At 44.2% G+C, this 22,202-nt stretch overlaps 1 protein-coding gene across 1 annotated transcript; it reads right to left on the bottom strand.

Moving 5' to 3' along the window:
* Positions 1-19,352: 19,352 nt before the first annotated feature.
* On the bottom strand, positions 19,353-21,379 carry LOC143703924 (nectin-4-like). The gene is made up of 4 exons (XM_077197389.1): positions 21,300-21,379; positions 20,207-20,569; positions 20,007-20,125; positions 19,353-19,927 (listed from the first exon to the last, which is right to left on the bottom strand). The coding sequence occupies exons 1-4, from the start codon at positions 21,358-21,360 to the stop codon at positions 19,763-19,765; spliced, it is 708 nt and encodes a 235-aa protein (XP_077053504.1). The 5' UTR covers positions 21,361-21,379; the 3' UTR covers positions 19,353-19,762.
* Between the last annotated feature and the right edge of the window lie 823 nt (positions 21,380-22,202).

Here is a 22,202-nt window from a genome sequence, read left to right as displayed (position 1 = left end):
TGTTCCTCTTTCATATGGAGAGTGTCGGATAGCCAGCCTGATGAGCAAAGGCAAAATTATTTGAAGAATAAATCTCTCGATGTGTCCAAATGTAGGCCCTATCTTATTAAATTATAAATATTGTAGTTTATTTATTGTATCATATTTAAAGTTTTTTCACAAAAATTTAAATTGAAGTGTTCAATCCAGTTGTTTCAACTGGTTTTGTAAAGTTTTAGAATGACATCTGTATGATGTGTTTTTACCCTGAAATGTTTCATTTCGAGAGAGACCGGGCGCGCAGTGAGGGAGACTAAATAAACTTGCTAAAAAGAGATCCAGCGCGCGAGAGAGGCAAAGAAAAACGCATGTTTTTAATTTATGTTGCTTTGGAATATTTTCTTTCTGTACCGTTTTAATTGTTTAATTTAGCTACAATTCCTTTGGCAAAACAAATTTAAAATGTCGCAAGAAAGATTGCGTTTCTTATTTTGCATCGCAAAGGAAACTCTAAACTCGATGCAGCTTTTAAATAAAAGAAAAACTGCCCCGACACTTTATTTAAACCTTGAAATGTTCGATGGGGTTTCAAACTTTCACAATAATTTAGCAGATTAAAGACAAGCTTCTTCATTTTCATTTTCTGACGCGATCGGCTGACAACCTTCCTTTATCAGTTGTTTTGTCTGTGCAGTGGCTCTACAGAAATGTAGCAAATTTATGTGGAAATTTGCCCTTGCTAATTAAACAAAGCGCTTGACTTTAAATAAATGAACAGTCAATAAACTCGCTAATAAACAGTTAAGCATCAAGAACGGTATACATTAATGCTGTCGGCCAACATCGGTTAACAGCAAGTATGCTACAATGAGATTCGACCTCGGGCCGCTTGAAGTTCCGAGAGGCACATGTTGTTGCGTTGACCACTGAGCTACCGTCTTAACGCTGTTCACTCATCGTCTTATGCAAAGCCTCATTGATGTAGCTTAATACGTTTCTATTGCAATGTTTTTAAGTTTTCATTATTTATTCAATTTAATTTCAGTAATTTCAGTATTGTGCATATGAATTATTTTAACTACGTTTCACGTGAATTCATCTGCTACCAGCTTTCAATCGCTCTGAATGAGCTGCGGCGCGGCGGCAGATTATGCAATAGAGAGAATAAACGGATACTATTCAAAGTCTGTGATTGTAGCGCCTCTTAGCGGTAAAAGGCAGCTGATAGACCCCAAATTTTACCGCCGCGGCAGAACGGAATAAACATTATGCGTTCCTTCGCCTTTCTTCTTGGGGCTAATTTTACACCTCTAGATAACCAAATGAAAGCTGACTTTCAAAGGTGGAGCAGTCTACCTCTGACAATTGCAGGGAGGGTGCAATCGGTGAAGATGAACGCACTACCAAAGTATTTGTATTTGTTTCAATGTCTACCGATATTCCTGACTAAATCATTTTTTCAATCAGTTAACACATCCATTACCTCCTTCATCTGGAAGAATAAAGTTCCAAGAGTTAACAAAGGCTTACTTCAGAGGAGTCGTGATGTGGGGGGACTAGCTCTCCCCAGCTTTATTCACTACTATTGAGCAGCTAACTTGAAGAAAATGTTATTTTTGCTTAATGTGCCAGGCACCGACTGGTGTACACTTGAGTGCTACTCGTCATCCCTGCTTTGGTGTACTCCTCCTTGCCCACAAAGTGGTCCAGGTCTACCTCCAATCCCATAGTACTGTTAACCCTTAGAATCTGGGCCCAGTTCCGAAATCATTACAAATTCACCTCTCCCTCCCCCATAAGCCCTATCTGTAAGAATAATTTATTTCCAGCCTCCTCTCTCGACCTAACATTCACTCATTGGGGCAGGAAGAAGCTTTCCTGTTTTAAAAGCTTGTAATGTAAAGAAGATAGTTAAAGGTTCGATAGTTATAAATATGATATATGCCAGAAATATGATCTTTCACGCAGTAACTTTAGATATCTCCAAATACGCCACTGTGTCAAAGCACAGTTCCCTTTCGTTGTCACTCCGAGTTACGTCGGATGACGACGAATGGGGTTTCGCTTAGAACACCTATCGACTTTGAGTATTACAAAACGAGCCAATGGCCAAGAAATGCCATGTGTCTGCGGAATTTGCATAGCGTAACTCCTCCCCACCTCGTGGGTATAAAAGGAGGAAGCCGGCAACATGCAGATATGTTTTCGCTTCGGAGCCAAGAGTATTTCTTCACTCCACAGTCATCTCTGACTTCGCTCTACGAGACGAGCTTCTCTCTCCGGTGTTGGTGTGACGGCGATCTGCAGCCAGCTCACAGTGCCTGCTGATCTGTGCAGTGATCTGCCAGTGTGTGTGTGTGTCTTCCTGTGCGCTTCAACATCACAGAGTTTTTTTCCACTCTCATACAAGAGCTCGCACGCGGCACTTCTTTTTAAAGACGGCTCGCCCGTGCAATTCTGGTTGCAGTGGACTGGTATTGGACTCTGATGGGCACGAGCGCTGTCTAGTGTGTTTGGACTTTGATCATGCTTGAACATCACTCGTGGGTGACTCATGTTCTCGCTGGGAACGTGATCATCGCGTCATATATAGGTCGAGACTCGGTGAACTCGCAAGAGTGAGAGTCCCCTCATCCACCCCCTGATCTTCGGCTGGTGGCCAGGGTGACCTGAGGGTTACGGTCTGGAACAAGGCGCCGACTATGTGTCCGCGACCTCAGCCCCCCTCTTCAATGACGGTGCCCGCTAGTGAACTGCTGATTCCCGCGGGTCTACCCTCTGGTGGCCCGCATATTTCAGTTGAAGCTACAGAGGAAGATGCCATGTCTGTTGCAGCATCACTAGGTGGGTTTGAGTCTTCTGGAAGTGAGGGCTCGTCACCGCTGCCACCTTCCAGTGTGAATACGGCTGTCCCTGATTCTGATCCGGAGATGACGGCCATGCTTTCCCGGGACGATTGTTTTTTGGGCAAGGCCGCCGACCCTCGTCCACGGCAAACCCCAATACCTTTCTTCCCGGACGTGCATGATGAGATCTCAAAGTCCTAGAAGACCCCCTTGTCTTCTCGGGACCGCTCGCTGATCTCATCCGCCTTTCCTCCCCTCGATGGGGCCGCTGCCCATGGGTACACTGGGGTCCCCCTGCCTGAACGCTCTGTTGCGATGCTATGTGTCCTCAGAGTGCTTCTTCTCGGCGCAATCCTAAGCACCCGCCCGTGGCCTGTAGTTTTTCGTCTACGCTTGTGGCGAGATCCTATAGCGCCACGGGACTGGCATCTGCCTCACTGCATGCCATGGTCATTCTGCTGGTCCACCTGACCCAAATGCTCATGGACCTGCACGAGGGCGGGAGTGACCCAGGGCTCTTCACTGAGCTGCGCGCCGCCACTAACCTTGCTCTCTGAGCGACGAAAGTGGCCGTACGCTCCCTGAGTCATGTGATGCTCACCATTCTGTGGCTGAACCTGTCTGATGTGCTGTCTGTCCGACACTCCCATATCCCAGGTCGGCCTCTTCGGCGGAGCGGTTGAGGGCTTGCCCAACAGCTCTCAGCCGCCCATGAGCAGACTGACGTTGATTCTGTCCTGACGCCCCCGCCGTCCGCTCAGATCCCTCGGTCTGCCCACCACCGAAGGCGCCCTCCCGCGGCTCCTACCCGGCCCGTTCACCCGGGCCGGCTCTGGGGGCCACGGGCGGACGCCACAGTCCTCTCCAGTCCCCCCCCGCTACACGCCGGGTTCAAGCAGCGCTCTTGAGATGGGCTCCTCAGAGAAGGGACTCAGTTCTTTCCAGGAGTTGGTAGCAGGACCACTCCTTTCCCCGGGGGCCGGGGAAGAATCCTTATTCTCCAAAGAACTGACTCTCCCGTCTCTGAGCACAGAGAGTTCTCGGACGTCACAGAGCGCCGCCCACAAGCCGTGCTCTCCTCGTCCCCCTCTGTCGCAGAGGTGGTCGGCGTGCCGTCCACGGACCGCTTCGCCCCTGTCCCCCTCTGTCACCAGACCCCTGGCAGAGCTGGCCCCCGCGGGACGACCAGCCTGGTCCTCCCCTGGCCCACTCTGCCAGGGCGCGGTTGCTAACTGTGCCCCCACATCGGGCCGCTATGCCGTCCACGTCTGGGCCAGTTACTCCGCTTCGCTGCCCCTCCGGGGGGACGCCTGTGGTTCGCATGATCCCGCTGGTTCAGTTCCTGGGAGCCTGGTTAGAGCTTCCCCGTCTGTCCCGCTGGGTCGCGCGGACCATCAGGCTTGGCTATGCGATTCAGTTCGCACGGTCTCCGCTCCACTTTGGTCGGTGGCTATGCCCCCATCATGAGAGCAGAGATTGCCACCCTGCTGGCGAAGGGTGCAATCGAGACTGTCCCTCCAGCCGAGATGAGGTCCGGCTTCTACAGCCCCTACTTCATTGTCCCCAAGAAAACCGGTGGGTTACGGCCAATCCTGAACTTGCGCGTGCTGAACCGCTCCCTTCACAGGATGCCGTTCAAGATGCTCACCGCCAAACACGTTTTCGAATGCATATGGCCCCAGGGTTGGTTGGCAGTGACCTGAAGGACGCCTACTTTCATGCCTCCATTCTTCCTCGACACAGACCGTTCCTTCGGTTTGCTTTCGAGGGGCAGGCATACCAGTACGCGGTTCTTCCTTTTGGGCTAGCCCTGTCTCCTCGCATCTTCACGAAGGTCGTCGAGGCTGCCCTTGTTCCCCTTCGGGAACACAGGGTTCGCATCCTGAGTTATATATCGACGACTGGCTGATCCTAGCTCACACTCGAGTTCAGGTTTGCGAACACAGGGACCTAGTGCTTCTGCACCTAGCTCGTCTGGGCCTTCGGGTCAACTGGGAGAAGAACAAACTTTGCCCCGTGCAGAGGATCTCTTTTCACGGTATGGACATCGACTCGGTCGCCATGTCCGCGCAGCTTACGAGCGAGCGCGCGCAGTCACTGCTGACTTGCCTGAGACAATTCGAGGGCAGAAGTGCGGTTCCACTGAAACTCTTTCAGAGGCTCCTGGGGCATATGGCATCTGCAGCCGCGGTCACGCCGCTCGGATTGCTTCATATGAAACCACTTCAGCTTTGGCTTCGCGACCGAGAACCGAGGTGGGCATCGCAACACGGCACGCTCCGAGTACCAGTTACTCCGACCTGCCGTCAGTTCTTCACCCCGTGGTCGAACCTCAGTTTTCTCAGGGCGGGTGTCCCCCTGGAACGAGCTTCCCGGCATGCTGTTGTCTCAACAGATGCCTCCACCACGGGCTGGGGCGCCATGTGCAATGGACATGCTGCCGCGGGCTCCTGGACAGGACCCCAGCGGCTATGGCATGTCAATTGCCTCGAGTTGTTGGCAGTACGCCGTGCCCTGCACCGCTTCCGGGAGTTGCTCAGGGGTCAACACGTACTAGTCCGTTCAGACAATACCGCCACTATAGCGTACATCAACCATCAAGGTGGTCTACTCTCCCGCCGTATGTCACAACTCTCTCGCCACCTCCTCCTATGGAGTCAGAAGCATCTGAGGTCGCTTCGAGCCATTTTCATTCCCGGAGCGCTGAACTGTGCAGCTGACGAGCTCTCACGGCTTCAGCCACTCCCTGGAGAATGGCGACTCCTTCCGACTCCATCCGAATGGCGACTCCGTCGGTTCAACTGATTTGGGACCAGTTCGGGGACGCACAGATAGATCTGTTTGCCTCTTACGACTCGACCCATTGCGCCCAGTTTAATAACCTGACCGAGGGCACGCTCGACACGGATGCTCTGGCACACAGCTGGCCGCAGGGCCGCAATGCGTTTCCCCCAGTGAGCCTTCTTGCGCAGACCTTGCGCAAGGTCAGGGAGGTCGAGGAGCAGGTCATTCTGGTTGCCCCTTACTGGCCCAACCGGACCTGGTTCCCCGAACTAGTACTCCTCGCGACAGCACCTCCCTGGCCGATCCCTCTGAGGAAGAACCTTCTTTCTCAGGGACGAGGCACCCTATGGCACCCTCGTCCCGATCTCTGGAACCTCCACGTGTGGCTCCGGGATGCGACGAGGCAGGTTTGAGTACCCTACCACCAGCGGTGGTGGCTACCATCACTTCCGCTAGGGCGTCGTCCACGAGACACGTCTATGCATTGAAGCTTTCCTTCCTTGTCCTCACACTTTATGGTTGGTTTGTTGTCTGTTCATGTTTTGTTTCTTGTTTTTGGACTGTTTGATTATTTGGATTTGACCCCTGCCTGGAAGACTACAATTTGGATTACCCTATTAAAGACTACTGCTATTGGATTTTCTGCCTCCTGTGTGTGTTACGTGACAATATATACAGGAAAGGGACGGGAGTTGTAATAGATGCTCCCTCTCTCCAGCTGATTTAACACACACGTTTTGGTTGTGCCCCCGTCTAAATCAATATTGGTCATCTGTTTTTCAAACTTTGTCCGAAGTCATAAAAATTCAAATTAAACCCTGTCCGTTGATTGCAATATTTGGTATTCCAAAGGAGAGCTTAGCTTTAAAGGGCACCTATTATGCCCCTTTATACAAGATGTAATATTGGTCTCGGGTGTCCCCAGAATGTATTTGTGAAGTTTCAGCACAAAATACCCCACAGTTAATTTATTATAACCATTTGAAAATGTCATTTTTAGGGGCTGTTTTAAAAGGAGCTATCCCCGCCCAGCCTTTAGTTGACGGCGTAACTTGCATACCTATGGCAATAAACAGTCGGTAGAAGCAGAATGACTGAGAGTGAGAGACCCGCTGTTTTGTATGGCATTCAGCCGTACATGTTTGAACCGGAATCAGACCCAGATGATGAAGAGACTCCGGCAGAAGAAACACAAATGAGAATGGACCAGGACGTCTCGGAATGGTTATTTGATACATGTATGTACTTATAGAGTTGTAATCGCGCCCCCTTTGCAATTATGGATGTGCAACACACACACAGACACACACAAACTGTGATAACGTTGGCGCAATTTTTTGAAACTACACACAAATACTGTGATAACGTTTGCTACGTACAAACGAAATTACATTTATGTGATGTTTCTGTCTGCATGCCAATATCCCTCGTTCTACAGCTTCGTATTGATGTGCTGGCCTTTGTATAAACATAGCAATTTTGATGTCTTTACAGAAAACATGCACAGTTTTTAATACAATATCTTTAAAAAATATATATTTATTATCGTGTGGTTACACACTACACAAACAAGGTTTGAATTATCTGCACAGACATCCTACGACGACGACAGCAACTTTAGACGCATTTTTTTGTTGAATTGGCTGACATCGACTGAAATGACTATTTGCTCAAAAATCATAAAATACACTTATTTCTCTACTGGAGGTGATGTTGGATCGCGAACAGTAGGCAACGATCCACACTTGAGGATTAACTTAAGCAAGACCTGCTTTGAATTGACCCTCGTTTACAAAACAGTCAGTCAGAAAATGATTCACACAAACAAACGTATTTTGGAAGTTTAAGTGGCGCCTTTCCTTACTAAATAAAATCCATCCACTGCGTTTTCAGTGGCTCTGATGTCGGAAGTAAGTGAAAACTAGTCTATGTACATTATTACATCCCACAACAGAACACTTATGTTTCTGAACACCGGCTGTCGTTGAAACAATGGAGGATGGTGAACAGATCACCGAGGGCGGGGTCTATGCCAAAACGACAGTGTCAATCAAACCACGTCGGTGGGGCTTGCTCAATTCTACGTCACATTGAGCCGAATCTTAGAACAGCTCGTTCTGAGACAGTGCTTATGATTTATTGAGATTGTAAAAAAAACACTGGGTGCATTTTTATCATTCAAGGGCGGTTTTGCTCCCACACTGCCAACACACATTTATGTTCAAACACCATGTAAAAGTGAATTTTGCATAATAGGTGCCCTTTAACCTGGGACCAATCGGACATTATTACTTTTACATCACTTCTTGCTCATCATAGAATCTTAGGCCTCGTTTACACTGCAGGTCTTGATGCCCAATTCTGATTTGTTGCCTATATCCGATTATTTTACACGTGCTTTCAATTGTGACCCATATTTGATTCATGCGTTTACATCTTTTTTTAATTTTTTCTATACATGTTTATCCAAATCTATGGAATTACTTTTGTGCCAATAATAATGAAAGTAACTTTTCAAGAAACTAATGAAAATATAAATTGAAACTGAAAAAAATATCTTTGAAACTGAAAAAGAATAAATCGCGGGCACATTTTTTTACTTCGTTCTTAATACACGGCATGTTTTGCTAACTATTTCTCATATTTCTTTCGCTAATCTGAACTTACAAATGCGGTTCCAGAATTTTCAGTTACGCTTCTGAAGTTTTCGTTTACGCTCCCTGAATTTTCGTTCGCAGTTCTGACACACATCTCTCGTGGGGGCGGGGCTAGTAGCAGTGTGTTCTCATTGGCTTCTGAGTTTTTGATTGACAGCTTCGTGACCTGGAAGTGAATTTGTCAGTGTTGTGTTTACATGTTTGAATGTGAGCGTCTGTAAGCGCAGCTTTCTATTTCATTTTACTGATATTAAGTTTGTGTATTTATTTGCTGGTACACTATATTGTTGAGATGATTTCTTATAGAAGGAATAGTAGCCTACAGACGAATGATATCATTATCATTAGTCATCGTCACTATCAGGATACTGGATACTCGTGGTAAGTCTTTTTTTTCTTTTTATATATACAATACTAATGCTATTTATAATACAGTACTTGCTTTTTAAGGTGGTGAGGCATTTTAGAGCTCAGTGAGCCCATAACATTATACAGTGTTGTCTTGATTCAACTGTTAGCCCAATCATTACATGACTTGTTTATCTACATACGATTATGTCTTTGATTAGATCATAGTTGCTTAGATTAGATAATATTCCCCCCAGCCACCCCAAACAACATTGGGCTAGAGTACTGTACAGTATCTGTACTGTGTAGCCTACAGTACAAAAAGTACTGTATCAGACAATGACCGATGCCATTGGACCAGAGCGCTGTCAATCACTGCCTGATTCAACTTTGGCAATGTAAAGCCTTTTTTTACCATGCCAATAAAGCTATTTAAACCTGAATTTCTCAATTTCTGATGAATTTGTGATGCAGAGTTTTTGAACTCATACCACGTCTCTGTTCATGATATGTAAACACACAATTATTTTGAAGTATCACCCTGGTCACAATATTTATTCTGATTACTTTTGTGTGATAAAGATGACTGATAAAGCTATTATATGTAGCTAGTATGAGTAACAAAATGCTTTTTCTGTGTCCATATTTGACTAATAATAATGCAAAAATGTTCACTTCAAATTAACATTTCTGAGAAAAATGTTTAATCTTTAATACTCTTTAATAATAAATATATGTCCAAATTCAAAACTTAATACATGCAAGTAATTATGACTGAAAACATCCAGCAACTAGGGAATACACAGCCATGGATATATGTTTATATATAGGGCTATAACACCCATCTACTGGTTACACAACAGTATTACAGATGATAAATGGTGCATGACTCAGATGTAAATATTTAGTACTGTAAAATCCCTTAAAACATTTATATAATTTGTTTGAAATAAATATTTTAAGTCTTCAACTTGTTACTGTATGTGGGAGTTCAAATCAGTTTGTATTGATTATAATATGTTTCCTTTCTCAGTTTTCCAGGGAGTTGAGCAACTTTTCCATAAACAAACTTCTGATGCTGACACAGAGGATGGAGTGATAGTACCAGAGATACACTGTCCACATCAGACTTTGTTCAGACACATCACATTTGAATGACTGGGATCTTGATCTTCAGACACCTGATTTATTTTGTTTTTATAAAATAGCAAATATTTTAATTTCCTCTAGATCAAAACAAACACAGTTAACAAGTACACAAGAGGTTGCACTTGATTTATATTAGTTTATGCTGATCATGGATTAGCATACCAACAGCATATGAATGTTAAGGGGATAGTTCACCCAAATATACAATTCTCACTTATTTTACTCACCCTCATGCTGTCCCAGATGCATTTTACTTTCTTTCTACAGATAAACACGAATTAAGATTTTAAGGAAAGTAATCCATCTCTGCGAGTCCTAAAGATGCTTTAAAAACCACACACAGTGACCGTGATGTCCATGCGACCTCAGTGGATGAATCAATCACTTCTGGAGTGAAACAATAGGCTAGACAAGAAAAATACTAATAATGTAAATTGTAAACCGTTTAAAACTATTAAAAGTCACTTCCGACCAACTATCATATGTACATGAATTACAATCCACTTGTATTATATGGACTCACAGAGATGGATTATTTCCTTAAAAATCTTTGTTTATGTTTATGTGAAGAAAGAAAGTCATATACATCTGAGATGGCATGAAGTGAGTAAATGCGAGAATTCTCATTTTTTGGGCGGACTATCCTTGTACCCACCCAGTCACTGCTTTGTTACTTTTACTATAACAGGAACTGTTCAAAGGATCATAGCATCATTTAAAATGTATATGAATTTTAAATATGTATTCTGTATTTGTAATTGTGCATTTTGTATAGTAATGTATATCATGATAATACTGTGCATTACATGTATAGTATGCAGGTAATGTTTTGTGGATTCTGGTCTTTCCTGTCACAACATTATTGCATCCAAGACTTTCACTTTGATACTTGTGTATATGCCGTATTGACAATAAAGAATGTACATTTATTTGAATTCATATTTGTAATTACTTTCATTTAACTGGTTGTATAAATCACAATTGAAACTGTTGCTGATTGTTAAAATTTTAATTTTAAATTTTAAATGTTAGAAGATAATATTAACTAAATTAAATAACTAAATAAAATTATCAGCATGATAAAAAACATTCTTTGTGTGACATATGTAATGAAATGCCCTTTGAGGTCTGTACCATTTGACAACAGGCCACGATTGTAATTTTTATATAGTTTAAATTCCTCTTATGTAAGTGATCATTAATGTTGATGGTGTAAATGCATATGCTGACAATGAGTAATGTGATGGACATGGTTGCCAACCTTGATTACCTGGTTGAAGTGAAACTTTCTTCTTGACGGCTGAATATATCACACACTATGCTAGTATTATTTTTAAATTGTAACAGCTCAACCTAACCAGAGCCTAACATGCAAAAGAATCATCAGGAATAAACAAATATTCTCCGAAAACATTGGACACTAAACAATATTTTCAGTATTATACAGTAGGCCTATTTTAATGTACAATTACACCTGAATAGTGAATAGACTCAATAGATCTCTTGCACTCCTAAAAGTTTCTGTCGACAAAGTAGTAGCAGCAGGTAAATACAGATAAAATTAAAAAACAAACATAACTTAATATCAGTAAAATTAAATAGAAACCTGCGCTTACAGACGCTCACATTCAAACATGTAAACACAACACTGACGTCTTCACTTCCAAGTCACGAAGCTGTCAATCAAAAACTCAGTAGCCAATGAGAACACACTGCTACTAGCCCCGCCCCCACGAGAGATGTGTGTCAGAACTGCGAACGAAAACTCAGGGAGCGTAAACGAAAACTTCAGAAGCGTAACTGAAAATTCTGGAAGCGCTTTTGTAAGTTCAGATCAGCGAACGAAATATGAGAAATAGTTAGCAAAACATGCCGTGTATTAAGAACGAAGTAAAAAAATGTGCCCGCGATTTATTCTTTTTCAGTTTCAAAGATATTTTTTTCAGTTTCAATTTATATTTTCATCAGTTTCTTGAAAAGTTACGTTCATTATTATTGGCACAAAAGTAATTCCATACAAATCAATGGTCAACTACCTTGATGTGGTGGGAACTGAGTAGCCTGACTGACAGTTGTGATACTGTGAGTCTGAAGCCTTGTTAACCAACTGGGGTCGAAATGTGGGCATGCAGTTGGGTGCTTGTTTTCAGCGTGTAGATCCTTAAACTGTTTTGAAGAACTGTGTAACAAACAAAAAGAGAAAAGCTGTTTTCCCAGAATGTTGTTAAATTTATTGAGGGCGGGAAGGGTGGGACAACTGTGTTGGGAGGGGGGGGGGGTATTGTTCCCTTTTTTTTCTTTTTTTGGGGGGGGGGGGGGGGGGGGGTTGTATAAGGTTTTAGTTGTTTAAGATGAAAATGAAACTGGAGAATTGTCTCACTTCCTGTAAAATGTGACATCCTTGATCCTCCAATAAAACTATGTATTAAAAAAACAACAAAGATATTAGAGTGCTATTTTTCAAAAACAGCGCTATATTGAACTTGACTCACACAGTACTTTGAGTCAAAGGTAAAAAAAAATGTTGCACATTCATGTTCACAAAAAAACTATTATTTTTCTCATACACCATTTGTATAATACTCAACATAATAAAGTGTAATAGTATATTGGATGCATGATTATACAGTGCAGGATACAGATGATCTGAACACTGAAACAATCCATCCTTTTTTCTGAATTTTCCATTTCGGACCACAATAGCGAGAGCAGGAAACGTCCCTCTGCATGAACGTTTTGGTTTTGTTGTAGCAAAGAACTACATTGCACAAAATTCTGTACAAAAAGCATCTCTGTACTCTCTCTTTCTTGTTTTTTCTCTGTCTTAGCACACATACACACTCTATCAGGCATATGTCTCTGTTCATTAAAGCTGCAGTCCGTAGCTTTTTTGGGTTAAAAATTATCCAAAATACATTTTTAAACAAGTACATAACCAGTCAGTGTTCAAAAATCTCTGCTTTCCATAGCTCGATTCAAAATGGTAAGCTTGTAATAATGTTTGTAACTCCAGTGTTACTGGTGGATTTCTGTGGGAAATTCGAGCATGACTTTGCGTCATTACGTCACATCTGTACATATAAAGAAGAGTCTCGGCTAGTAGATACGAGTGTGAGGATGTTGGAGGTGGAGATTTATAGCCTTTTCTCACAGCTCTTGATATAATTAAACTTATTAATTTGATGGCGGATCCAGAAAGGTTCAAACAACAATCACCGGCAGTGACAACTGGAGATTCACCCGCTGTAAAATGCAAAAGACTTCGGAGTGGCTACAGAAAAGAGGAGACTGCAACTGGCCCATGCGAAAACAAAGATAAATATCTGAAGGGCATTAAATGTAGTCACACAATGCTGATGTTGAACATTAACAATTTGAGAACAAAGTATAATTTGCACGTTTTTACATTATATGATAAGCGATTGTTAGATTTAATCAGCGCCATTTACTGCAATGCTCTTTTTCCATTAGTTGGTCAAAACCAGAAAAAAAGTGGATCTTACTTGTTCAGAGAACATGTCGGTCATACTTCCAAAAAGAATAATCTGTGATTGTTAATGCCAGTATCCACACCAACGGCGACTGACAGCCGCACATTCTCCTCAAAACATTGGATTCATCCGCGCTGTGCCGAGCCGAGGCACAACCTACGTTAAGTTGATAATTCCGCCAATAACAGCAATTGCAGATTTTGAACAGAGATGGCGACAAAGAGGAAAAACGTCCCGGGTTACGTATGTAACCCTAGTTCCCCGAAGGGACGGACGCTGCGTGAAATCGCAGTGGGAACGCCCTCAGCGTGACGCGTCTGAAGCATGAATGAAATCAGTCAATGGAGAGAATGAGCGTACGGCGAGTGACGTCATCGACCAGGAAGCTATAAATATCCCCTGAGTACACAATACGCCAGCTTAAAAGTTACTGAAGCAGCGACCCAAGGGGATGCCGAGAGTATGGCAGGACACGCAGCGTCCGTCCCTTCGGGGAACTAGGGTTACATACGTAACCCGGGACGTTCCCCTTCAGGGACTACCGCTGCGTGAAATCGCAGTGGGAACGCAATACCCACATCCCCATACGACCAAATCCCCGTCGTGTGTCATTAGGAGACACAAACCGACGAGAGAACCTGAGCCCCGGGAGTGGAGCTAAGATCGAGGGAATAAAATCTAACGAAAGTGTGCGGTGAGGACCAGCCTGCCGCATCACAAACGTCCTGAAGAGAAGCTCCTGAAAGAAGAGCTGTAGAAGCAGCCATACTCCGGGTGGAATGAGCCCTTACAGCCAAAGGTGAAGGCTGATGGGCCGAACCATAAGCAAGTGGGATGGCCTCGACCACCCACTTGCTCATCCTTTTTCTAGATGCAGGACACCCTTTCTTAGGTGACCCAAACAGACGAACAGTTGTTCCGATCTCCTCCACAGGGCAGCTCTGTGGACGTAAGCATCAAAACCCAAACTGGGCACAGCAAATTAATTTTCTCCTGGTCTGACGTCAGAAAAGGCGGAGGACAGAAAACCTGCAGAACTATAGGTCTAACTGAAACAGTTGGAACCTTATGAACATAACCTGGTCTCGGAAAGAGAAAGGCCTTAACCAACCAGGAGCAAATTCCAGGCACGAGGGAGCCACCGAAAGTGCTTGAATATCTCCAATTCTTTTTAGAGATGAGATAGCGAGAAGAAGGATAGTCTTTAGAGTAAGAAACTTTTCCGAAACTTCCTCGATGGGCTCGAAAGGAGCAAGGGAGAGACCTTCTAAGATGACGGCCAGATCCCAAGCTGGTACCCTTTTGCGAACTGCAGGCCTCAGCCTCAAGGTGACACGAAGGAAGCGAGACATAAGCGGGTGTTTCCCGAGGGAACCTCCACTTGAAGGGGTGTGGTAAGCAGCTAAGGCCGCCACATACACCTTCAGTGTGGAGTGGGATAACCCTGTGGAGAGACGGTCCTGCAGGAAATCCAGGACTGTACCAACCGGGCAGTTAACTGGGTCCTGCTGGCGCTCTCCACACCAAGAGGTGAAAAGTTTCCACCTCGCGGCATATAACTTCCTCGTGGAGGGAGCTCTGGATCGGAGGATGGTCTCAACGACCTCAGCCGAGAGACCAGAATCTATGAGCTGGGCCCCCTCAGAGGCCAAGCCCACAGCCTCCATAGCTCTAGACGGGGGTGAAGGATCGACCCACTCGCCTGAGAGAGCAGATCTCTCCTGATCGGTATCTCTAGGGGAGAGCCGTTGAGGAGAGACACTAGGTCCGCAAACCATACCCGGGCCGACCAGAACGGGGCTATTAGCAGGAGACAGAGCCCGTCCCGGCGAACCCTCTCCAGAACTCCTGGGAGCAGAGCGATCGGGGGAAAAGCGTACAAGCGTGACCTCGGCCACGGATGTACCATCGCATCCAACCCCAGCGGGGCTGGATGGCTGAGAGAGAACCACAGCGGGCAGTGTGATGTTTCTCGAGAAGCAAATAGGTCTACCTCGGCAAGACCGAAATGTTTCCATAGGAGTTCCACCACCTTGGGGTGAAGACTCCATTCCCCGGGCCTCGGCCCTGTCTTAACAGGATGTCTGCCCCCTGATTTAAATACCCCGGGAGATAAAAGCTCTCAGAGAAAGAATTTTCCCCTGGGACCATAGAAGGATCTGACGTGCCAGTTTGTAAAGCGGGCGAGAACGCAAACCCCCCTGATGGTTGATATAAGAAACCACCGATGTGTTGTCTGTCTGGACAAGAACATGGTGGCCCCTTAGGTCTGGGAGGAAGTGTTTCAGAGCCTGAAACACCGCCAACATCTCTAGGCAGTTTAAGTGCCACAGACGATGATGGTCCTCCCACAGACCCTGAGCCCACCCGTGAGAGAGGCATCTGTCATTAGCATAAAGCGACGACAAGGAGCTCCTAACACAGGGCCTTGGGACAGAAACCAAGGATCTTTCCACATGATCAGGGCGTGATGACACCGTCGCAAACTCACGATCATGCGAAGCGGATTTCCCCTCGGGAGAATCCCTTGGTCCTGAGCCACCACTGTAACAGTCTCATGTGCAAGAGGCCAAGAAGTATCACGTTGGACGCAGCTGCCATGAGACCTAGCAGTCTCTGGAACTGTTTTACAGTGGATGACTGGCCTAGCTTGACCTGATCTACTGCAGCGAGAATCAAAGCAATACGAGCAGGTGACAATCGTGCCTGCATCGTCGTTGAATCCCACACTACACCTAGAAAAGTGGTTCTCTGTAATGGAGAAAGAACACTCTTTTTGGCGTTGAGCCTCAGCCCCAGTCACTTGATATGAGCAAGAACGACATCTCGGTGCCGAACCGCCTGTTGTTCCGATTGAGCTAGAATCAAGCAATCGTCTATATAGTACAGAAAGCGGATGCCCTGTAACCTCAGCGGGGCTATAGCAGCATCCGTACACTTCGTGAATGTTCGGGGTGACAGTGCTAGGCCGAACGGAAGAACCCGATATTGGTACGCTTCGCCCCCGAAAGCGAACCTCAGGAACTTCCTGTGTTGAGGGAGGATAGATACATGGAAGTAAACGTCCTTTAGATCTATCATGACAAACCAGTCCTCGGATCTGATTTGAACATCCCCAGTGACAGACACAGCGCCCTGTAACGTACTGGCAGGGAACAGCTGGTCTGGGCACTCCACAACCCTCCTCGGAGGGGGCGAGCGTCCCTCGGGGAATCGCTCGCCGAGTCTCTCTACGCCCTGTGAAGGCAGGGTTAGTAGAGCGGACCACTGAGGGCATCGGAAAAGACAGGGCACCGTGTTCTTGTGCAGTGAACTCAGGTCTTTCACGATAGGGACCACCCTCAGAACCCTGACGTTCAGCACGTCAGGATTTTTTTTTTTTCGATGAAGTAGTATCCTAACTCCCTGCTGGGTTCCGCCAGGAACTCTACTAAGGGAACCAGCCTCTCGAGGCTGGCCTCCGGATGAACATCCCGAGTGACAGACACAGCGCCCTGTAACATACTGGCAGGAAACAGCTGGTCTGAGCACTCCACAACCCTCCTTGGAGGGGGCGAGTGTCCCTCGGGAAATCGCTCGCCGAGTCTCTCTACGCCCTGTATAGGCAGGGTCAGTAGAACAGACCCCTGAGGGCATCGAGAAAGACAGGGCACCGTGTTTTTGTGCGGTGAACTCAAGTTTTTCCCGATGGGGACCACCCTCAGAGTCCTGACGTTCAGCCCGTCAGGACTTTTTCGACGCGGCCTTTCTGGCGACAATGACTGTCCTCAGATCAGTCCTGCCCCGAGAAGGCCGCGCCGGAGAGCACCCCGCCTCATCCCTCCAGTTTCTCTGCAGGGGGGCACGAGACGTGACAATCCGCTTCTGCTGTGCTCTTTTTGAAGACGAACTCGACGAAAGACTTTGCTCTGGTTGAACATTCTGCGTGACAGACACAGTGCCCTGTAACGGCGCACCGGCAGGGAACGACTGGTCTGAACACACTAGAACCCTCCTTAGAGGCGGCGAGCGTCCCTCGGGAAAGCACTCGCCAGACCCTTCTACGCCCTGTTTCGGCAGGGTTAGTAGGACGGGCCCCTGAGGGCGCCGGGAGAGACAGGGCACCCTTAAGGGAGGTGAACGCAAGTCTCTCTCGGCGGGGACCCCCCTCAGATTTCCTTTGAGCAGGTCGGCCTGAAAAGCCTGCATAAAAGTCATCGTATGCAAACATGCAGCCGCCTGCCGAGCCACCGAGTAAGCCTTCCCCACCAGCACAGAGGTATATATATTTATTTATTTATTTATTTTTTGGTGGAAGAGCCGGTGCTTTAAGTGAAGACGATGAAGCAGGAGAGAGATAGCTCGCAAGCGTCTCCTCCGCCTACAGTATCGTCACATAACCAGCAGATTTAGCACCAACAATGTTGCCATAAGCATTGGACTGATTTGTGTAAATTCTGCTTAAAACCGGTCTAACCCAGGTCTTTGAAACCTCAGCATGAAGATCTGGGAAGAACGGTAAGCACCGGCTAGAAGGTTGAGGTCGTGCAGACAGAAATCTATCATCTAGATTGCTTTTAATTCTAGAAACCTGTCTATCAGCTGGCCACTCGATACTGTTATTTATTTTATTTTATTTTTTTTAGCTTTTCAACAGCCCGAGATAATACATCCATCAAACCTTCTTCATTTGCAGTATAATGTGATAAACTAGTTTTCTCTGATAATAAACTTTCGACATCCAGCTCCTCAGAACTGGAAAATCTCAATTCAACATCATCATGTGCCTCCACCCGGGCAGAAGTAACCGCCGCAGCGCATGCTTCCAGAGCCGGGTGAGAGGCACTAGATCTCGTCGGAGATAGCTGAGATAGGGCGGAGCCCGTCTCAACGTCGCCAGCGAGATCCATCTGCGAGCCCCAAGACAAACGCCGCCGCTCTGCCTCAACAGAAGCGGGACCCGAGCCTCGGGGAGCTCGCAGCAAATCACTCTCCTCGAAGAGCGATCGCCACGAGCGCAGAGTTCTCAAGGGAAAACGCTCGCAATGCTGACAATCGACTCCCTCGAGAGCCGACTGGGCATTGCTGCACTCCCAAACAAGCCACACTTAGCTCGTGTGAATCCCCACCCGTGATGTACTGAGTGCAGGGGGGAACACACTTCTTATACTGCTCGCTCATATTGGTTTTTTTATATAAAATATATATAGTGAAAACTCCTGACAAAACAGACAAACACAATCGACAGATTCAGACACACACAGAGCTGCTGAAGTAACTAAAAGCTGGCGTATTGTGTACTCAGGGGATATTTATAGCTTCCTGGTCGATGACGTCACTCGCCGTACGCTCATTCTCTCCATTGACTGATTTCATTCATGCTTCAGACGCGTCACGCTGAGGGCGTTCCCACTGCGATTTCACGCAGCGGTAGTCCCTGAAGGGGAACTACGGTCTGCAGCTTTGATCAGAAATGCCTTTTATTACAATCTTATCCCAGAGTAAATAAAGGCTTGTTCTCAGGGGTAAACTGCATTTTAAAATGCCAAACTTTGTGCTGTTATTGCAAGTTATAATAAATGGTGACCAGAGTTGGCTTTTGTTTTTGTAGATTTGGCCTGTGAGGTTAAGGATACATACTGTCTCTGTTGGTCACTGTCTGATGTGGTTTTGGCAGTTGGTTTGGCTTGACTATCTGAGGTGTAAACTGTGGTTTTATGAGGCCTGAAACAATCAGTTGCTAGCCTTTGCTTTGTTAACAGAACATGCAGCCACAACATGAGGACACAATTAACATGTAGGCTTTAGGCCAAACGGTATCGGATTCATAATAGCACTCACTTCTTCTCTTTTTTTGCAACTGTATTGTAATGGTATTAAAATTCAACATTGCAATAACCACCTAATCTATTGAACATGGTAGATGATTATCTGATCAAACTCTAAAGTTTCCTATAGGCACTCATCATATTTCATATTTCTGTAATTAACCGAGTTTTTGACCCAACTTCCACCCATTCTCACATGGTGTTTTCTTTTAAACATGCACACATTTTAGGGATTTTTTTTTTACATTGCTCCAATGTAGGAGCAAAGCTAAGAAAGTAAAACTCAAGATATTCAATAATATATTTAATGTTTGTAAAGCACAGTAAAAATTCAATCACAATTTTCACATTTTTTAAAAGTTACAAAAAATTTGTTATTTGAAGCGAGCTGAGTTAATACACTTCAAAAGATTTATTTGAAACAATACTGCTTACATTTTTAATTTCAATCTCTTAATATTTCACAGTCTTACCCTCATCCACTTATATTGTAAGTACTGAGATGCTTTTGCAATACAATAAATCGTCACATCCTCACCAAAACTGACATTAAAAGGACTGCTTGTGTTACACTCAATTTCATCATAACTGTTTGGAAGAATAGGATATATTTGATATGGATTTTGTTTACTTATATAAGCTTTAATTGAACAGAGAATGATAAAGATTAATTCAAAAAAAAAAATTTTTTTTTTGTATTCTCAACAGTCACAATTGACAGTCAGTTCCATAGTGGTATTGAGACCTTGCTGATTTTGGACAGATGAGTCCCATTCAGGCAAACAGATGTACAGATCGCTGTTGTTTCTGGTGACGTTTGGTAAAATAAACTCTCCATTCAAGCTTTCCATCAAAAATAGCTTGTCCTGATGAGGAGAATGAAATCAACACAACAGCTGTATAGACTGTGGTATTTAGAAATGTAGATTTTTCAATCTGACTCACCTTTGACCGTCTAAGTTCATAACGGAGTGGTGGAGGGCTTGCTGAACAAGTTATTTTCACTTCATCTCCCTCTTTTATGAATCTGTTTGGATGCGACATCTTCACTGATGCTGGAGGCTCTGAAATTAGCAGACAGCAGCTACTTGTTCACTTTTACATTTGTGAGAATATGAGAATGTAGGTTACCGTGAGCAGTTTACCTGTGACCTGCAGATTTGTAGTTCTTTTAATCGAGCCATCAGGATAAGAAGTAATTTCGCAAATATAGTTTCCACTGTCTTTCATGGTAACTTCATACAGGGTCAGGACAGAGCCCTGTAGCTTTCCAGTTTTTGAACTGGTCATCGTCGTCAGAAGAGGACCGGTTTGAAAGTAAAATTCTGGCATTGTCGGATGGAACACCACGATCTTCTTATCATTCTTCTCATTATCATTCTGTTTAATCCATTCCAGCTGGATAATTTTGATGTCATGTTCCTCTCCCACAAAGCATGGCAGGCTGACGTTCTGTCCCTCCACAGCAGTTACGGACACCTCATGATGTATACGCGTTCCGTACGTTCCTGATAAACCATTTTCATGAGTAAGAATCAGTTTCTTTCATGAAAACACAGATTGCATCATTGGTCAAGGTTTATTTATTCTAAAAGTGCTACTGACAAGTTTTCACCTTTAAGCCATTATAAAAAGTTCAGTTTCATCTGTAGTATAATTGTATTATATTTCTTAAATTTTTGTACATTTTTAATCATGATTTACATTTTTTAAATATATTTCAAGATAAAAGTGTATTTATTTATTTATTGTTTTTAAGCATTAAATAAAAGGTAATATATTTCCCTTACTGCCTTACACCTTGAATGCATGTGAGCAGTGCCGTCGCAGGTGGGGTGCGAGGCCCTGTGAGACATTAAAATAGGAGGCCCATAATAATAATAATAATAATAATAATAATAATAATAATAATAATAGAAGATGCTTGATAAATAGTTTTTTGTTGTTGTTGTTGTTGCTCTCAACAATCAATTCTTTTTATTATTCTTTTGTTTTTATTATCAGGACAGTTGTATCATTCTATAATTTTTTACTTCATTTTAACACCGAATTGAAAATCAGGCTTATCATAGGAGACCTTCATTTAAGTCAAATTGCAATTTGAATTCATTTTGACTATATTAATAAACAGGACAAAACAGTCAGTTTCATGTCATTAAACAACTAACCACATGGCCATATCAGTTAAAAAGCTATTAAACGTTCTTCTTTGTAGGTAGAGATACAAGCCCCTCTTACCTTGTATTATGCATAAAATTATAAGAAGTTTGTAAGTTGCCTCTGTCATCAGAAACTCCATATCTGTGAGTCCAAAGGTCTTAACAAAAAGAGTCAAACAACTGCAGCAGCAGAGATACAGGAACTGTGTTACGCCACCAGAGAGACAGGAACTGGATTGTACTGTCACTTTATTTTCATAATCTAGCAAGATTTACTTATGAGATCTAGTCGCTTGGTTTTGCTTAAGCTGTGCAGTATAGTTTTCTTTTCTTAATGGAGAGATGCTCTTATGTCTAGAGTAGATTGGATGGAGTTAATTTTTTATTAATTTTTTATGACCTTATTTTGATTATGTGTCGACAGTCAGCATGTCTTCCTCGATTTCCTGTCAGAATGCAAAGTTACGAGCTGCGGCCACATTTTTGCACGTACAACAGACACACAGTAAAGATCACATCAAATATGAAAGCCCCTGCTGCCATTAGATGTTATTGTTTGTGGATATTATATCAAAAATCAGGCTGGATGGCAAACTGGCCCCCATGAACTTTTCGCTTCTTTCTTTGTTATTATTAGAATTTACTGTTGGTTCACATCTTCAAATGAGACGTGACTGGAATCTACAGTGGACAGAGTATGAATACTCAGTTTAACAAATGCAAGATATTTCAGCCTACTAAAATATCTTGGTTAATTGTTTCAGGATTATTCTCCCAAGTCTTTCTGGTAGAACTTAGATTTAACTCTCAGTTGTCTCACTTCTGAACTAACTACCTTTTACTCAGAGAACATTCACATGTGCCATTTCCATTCCTCACGGCTTTTAAAGCTCATTATCATTGTCTTGTAGAATAAGATCAAACTCACAAACTATGAAATAATAATGAGGCAATGAGTGCTGTAAATGGGAAGAAGCGAATT

Source organism: Siphateles boraxobius, unplaced genomic scaffold (assembly GCF_051911475.1).
Source record: "Siphateles boraxobius isolate OS27281-9 unplaced genomic scaffold, OSU_SipBor_1 39, whole genome shotgun sequence".
Taxonomy (NCBI): domain Eukaryota; kingdom Metazoa; phylum Chordata; class Actinopteri; order Cypriniformes; family Leuciscidae; genus Siphateles; species Siphateles boraxobius.
This window is presented reverse-complemented; position numbering and strand designations above follow the sequence as displayed.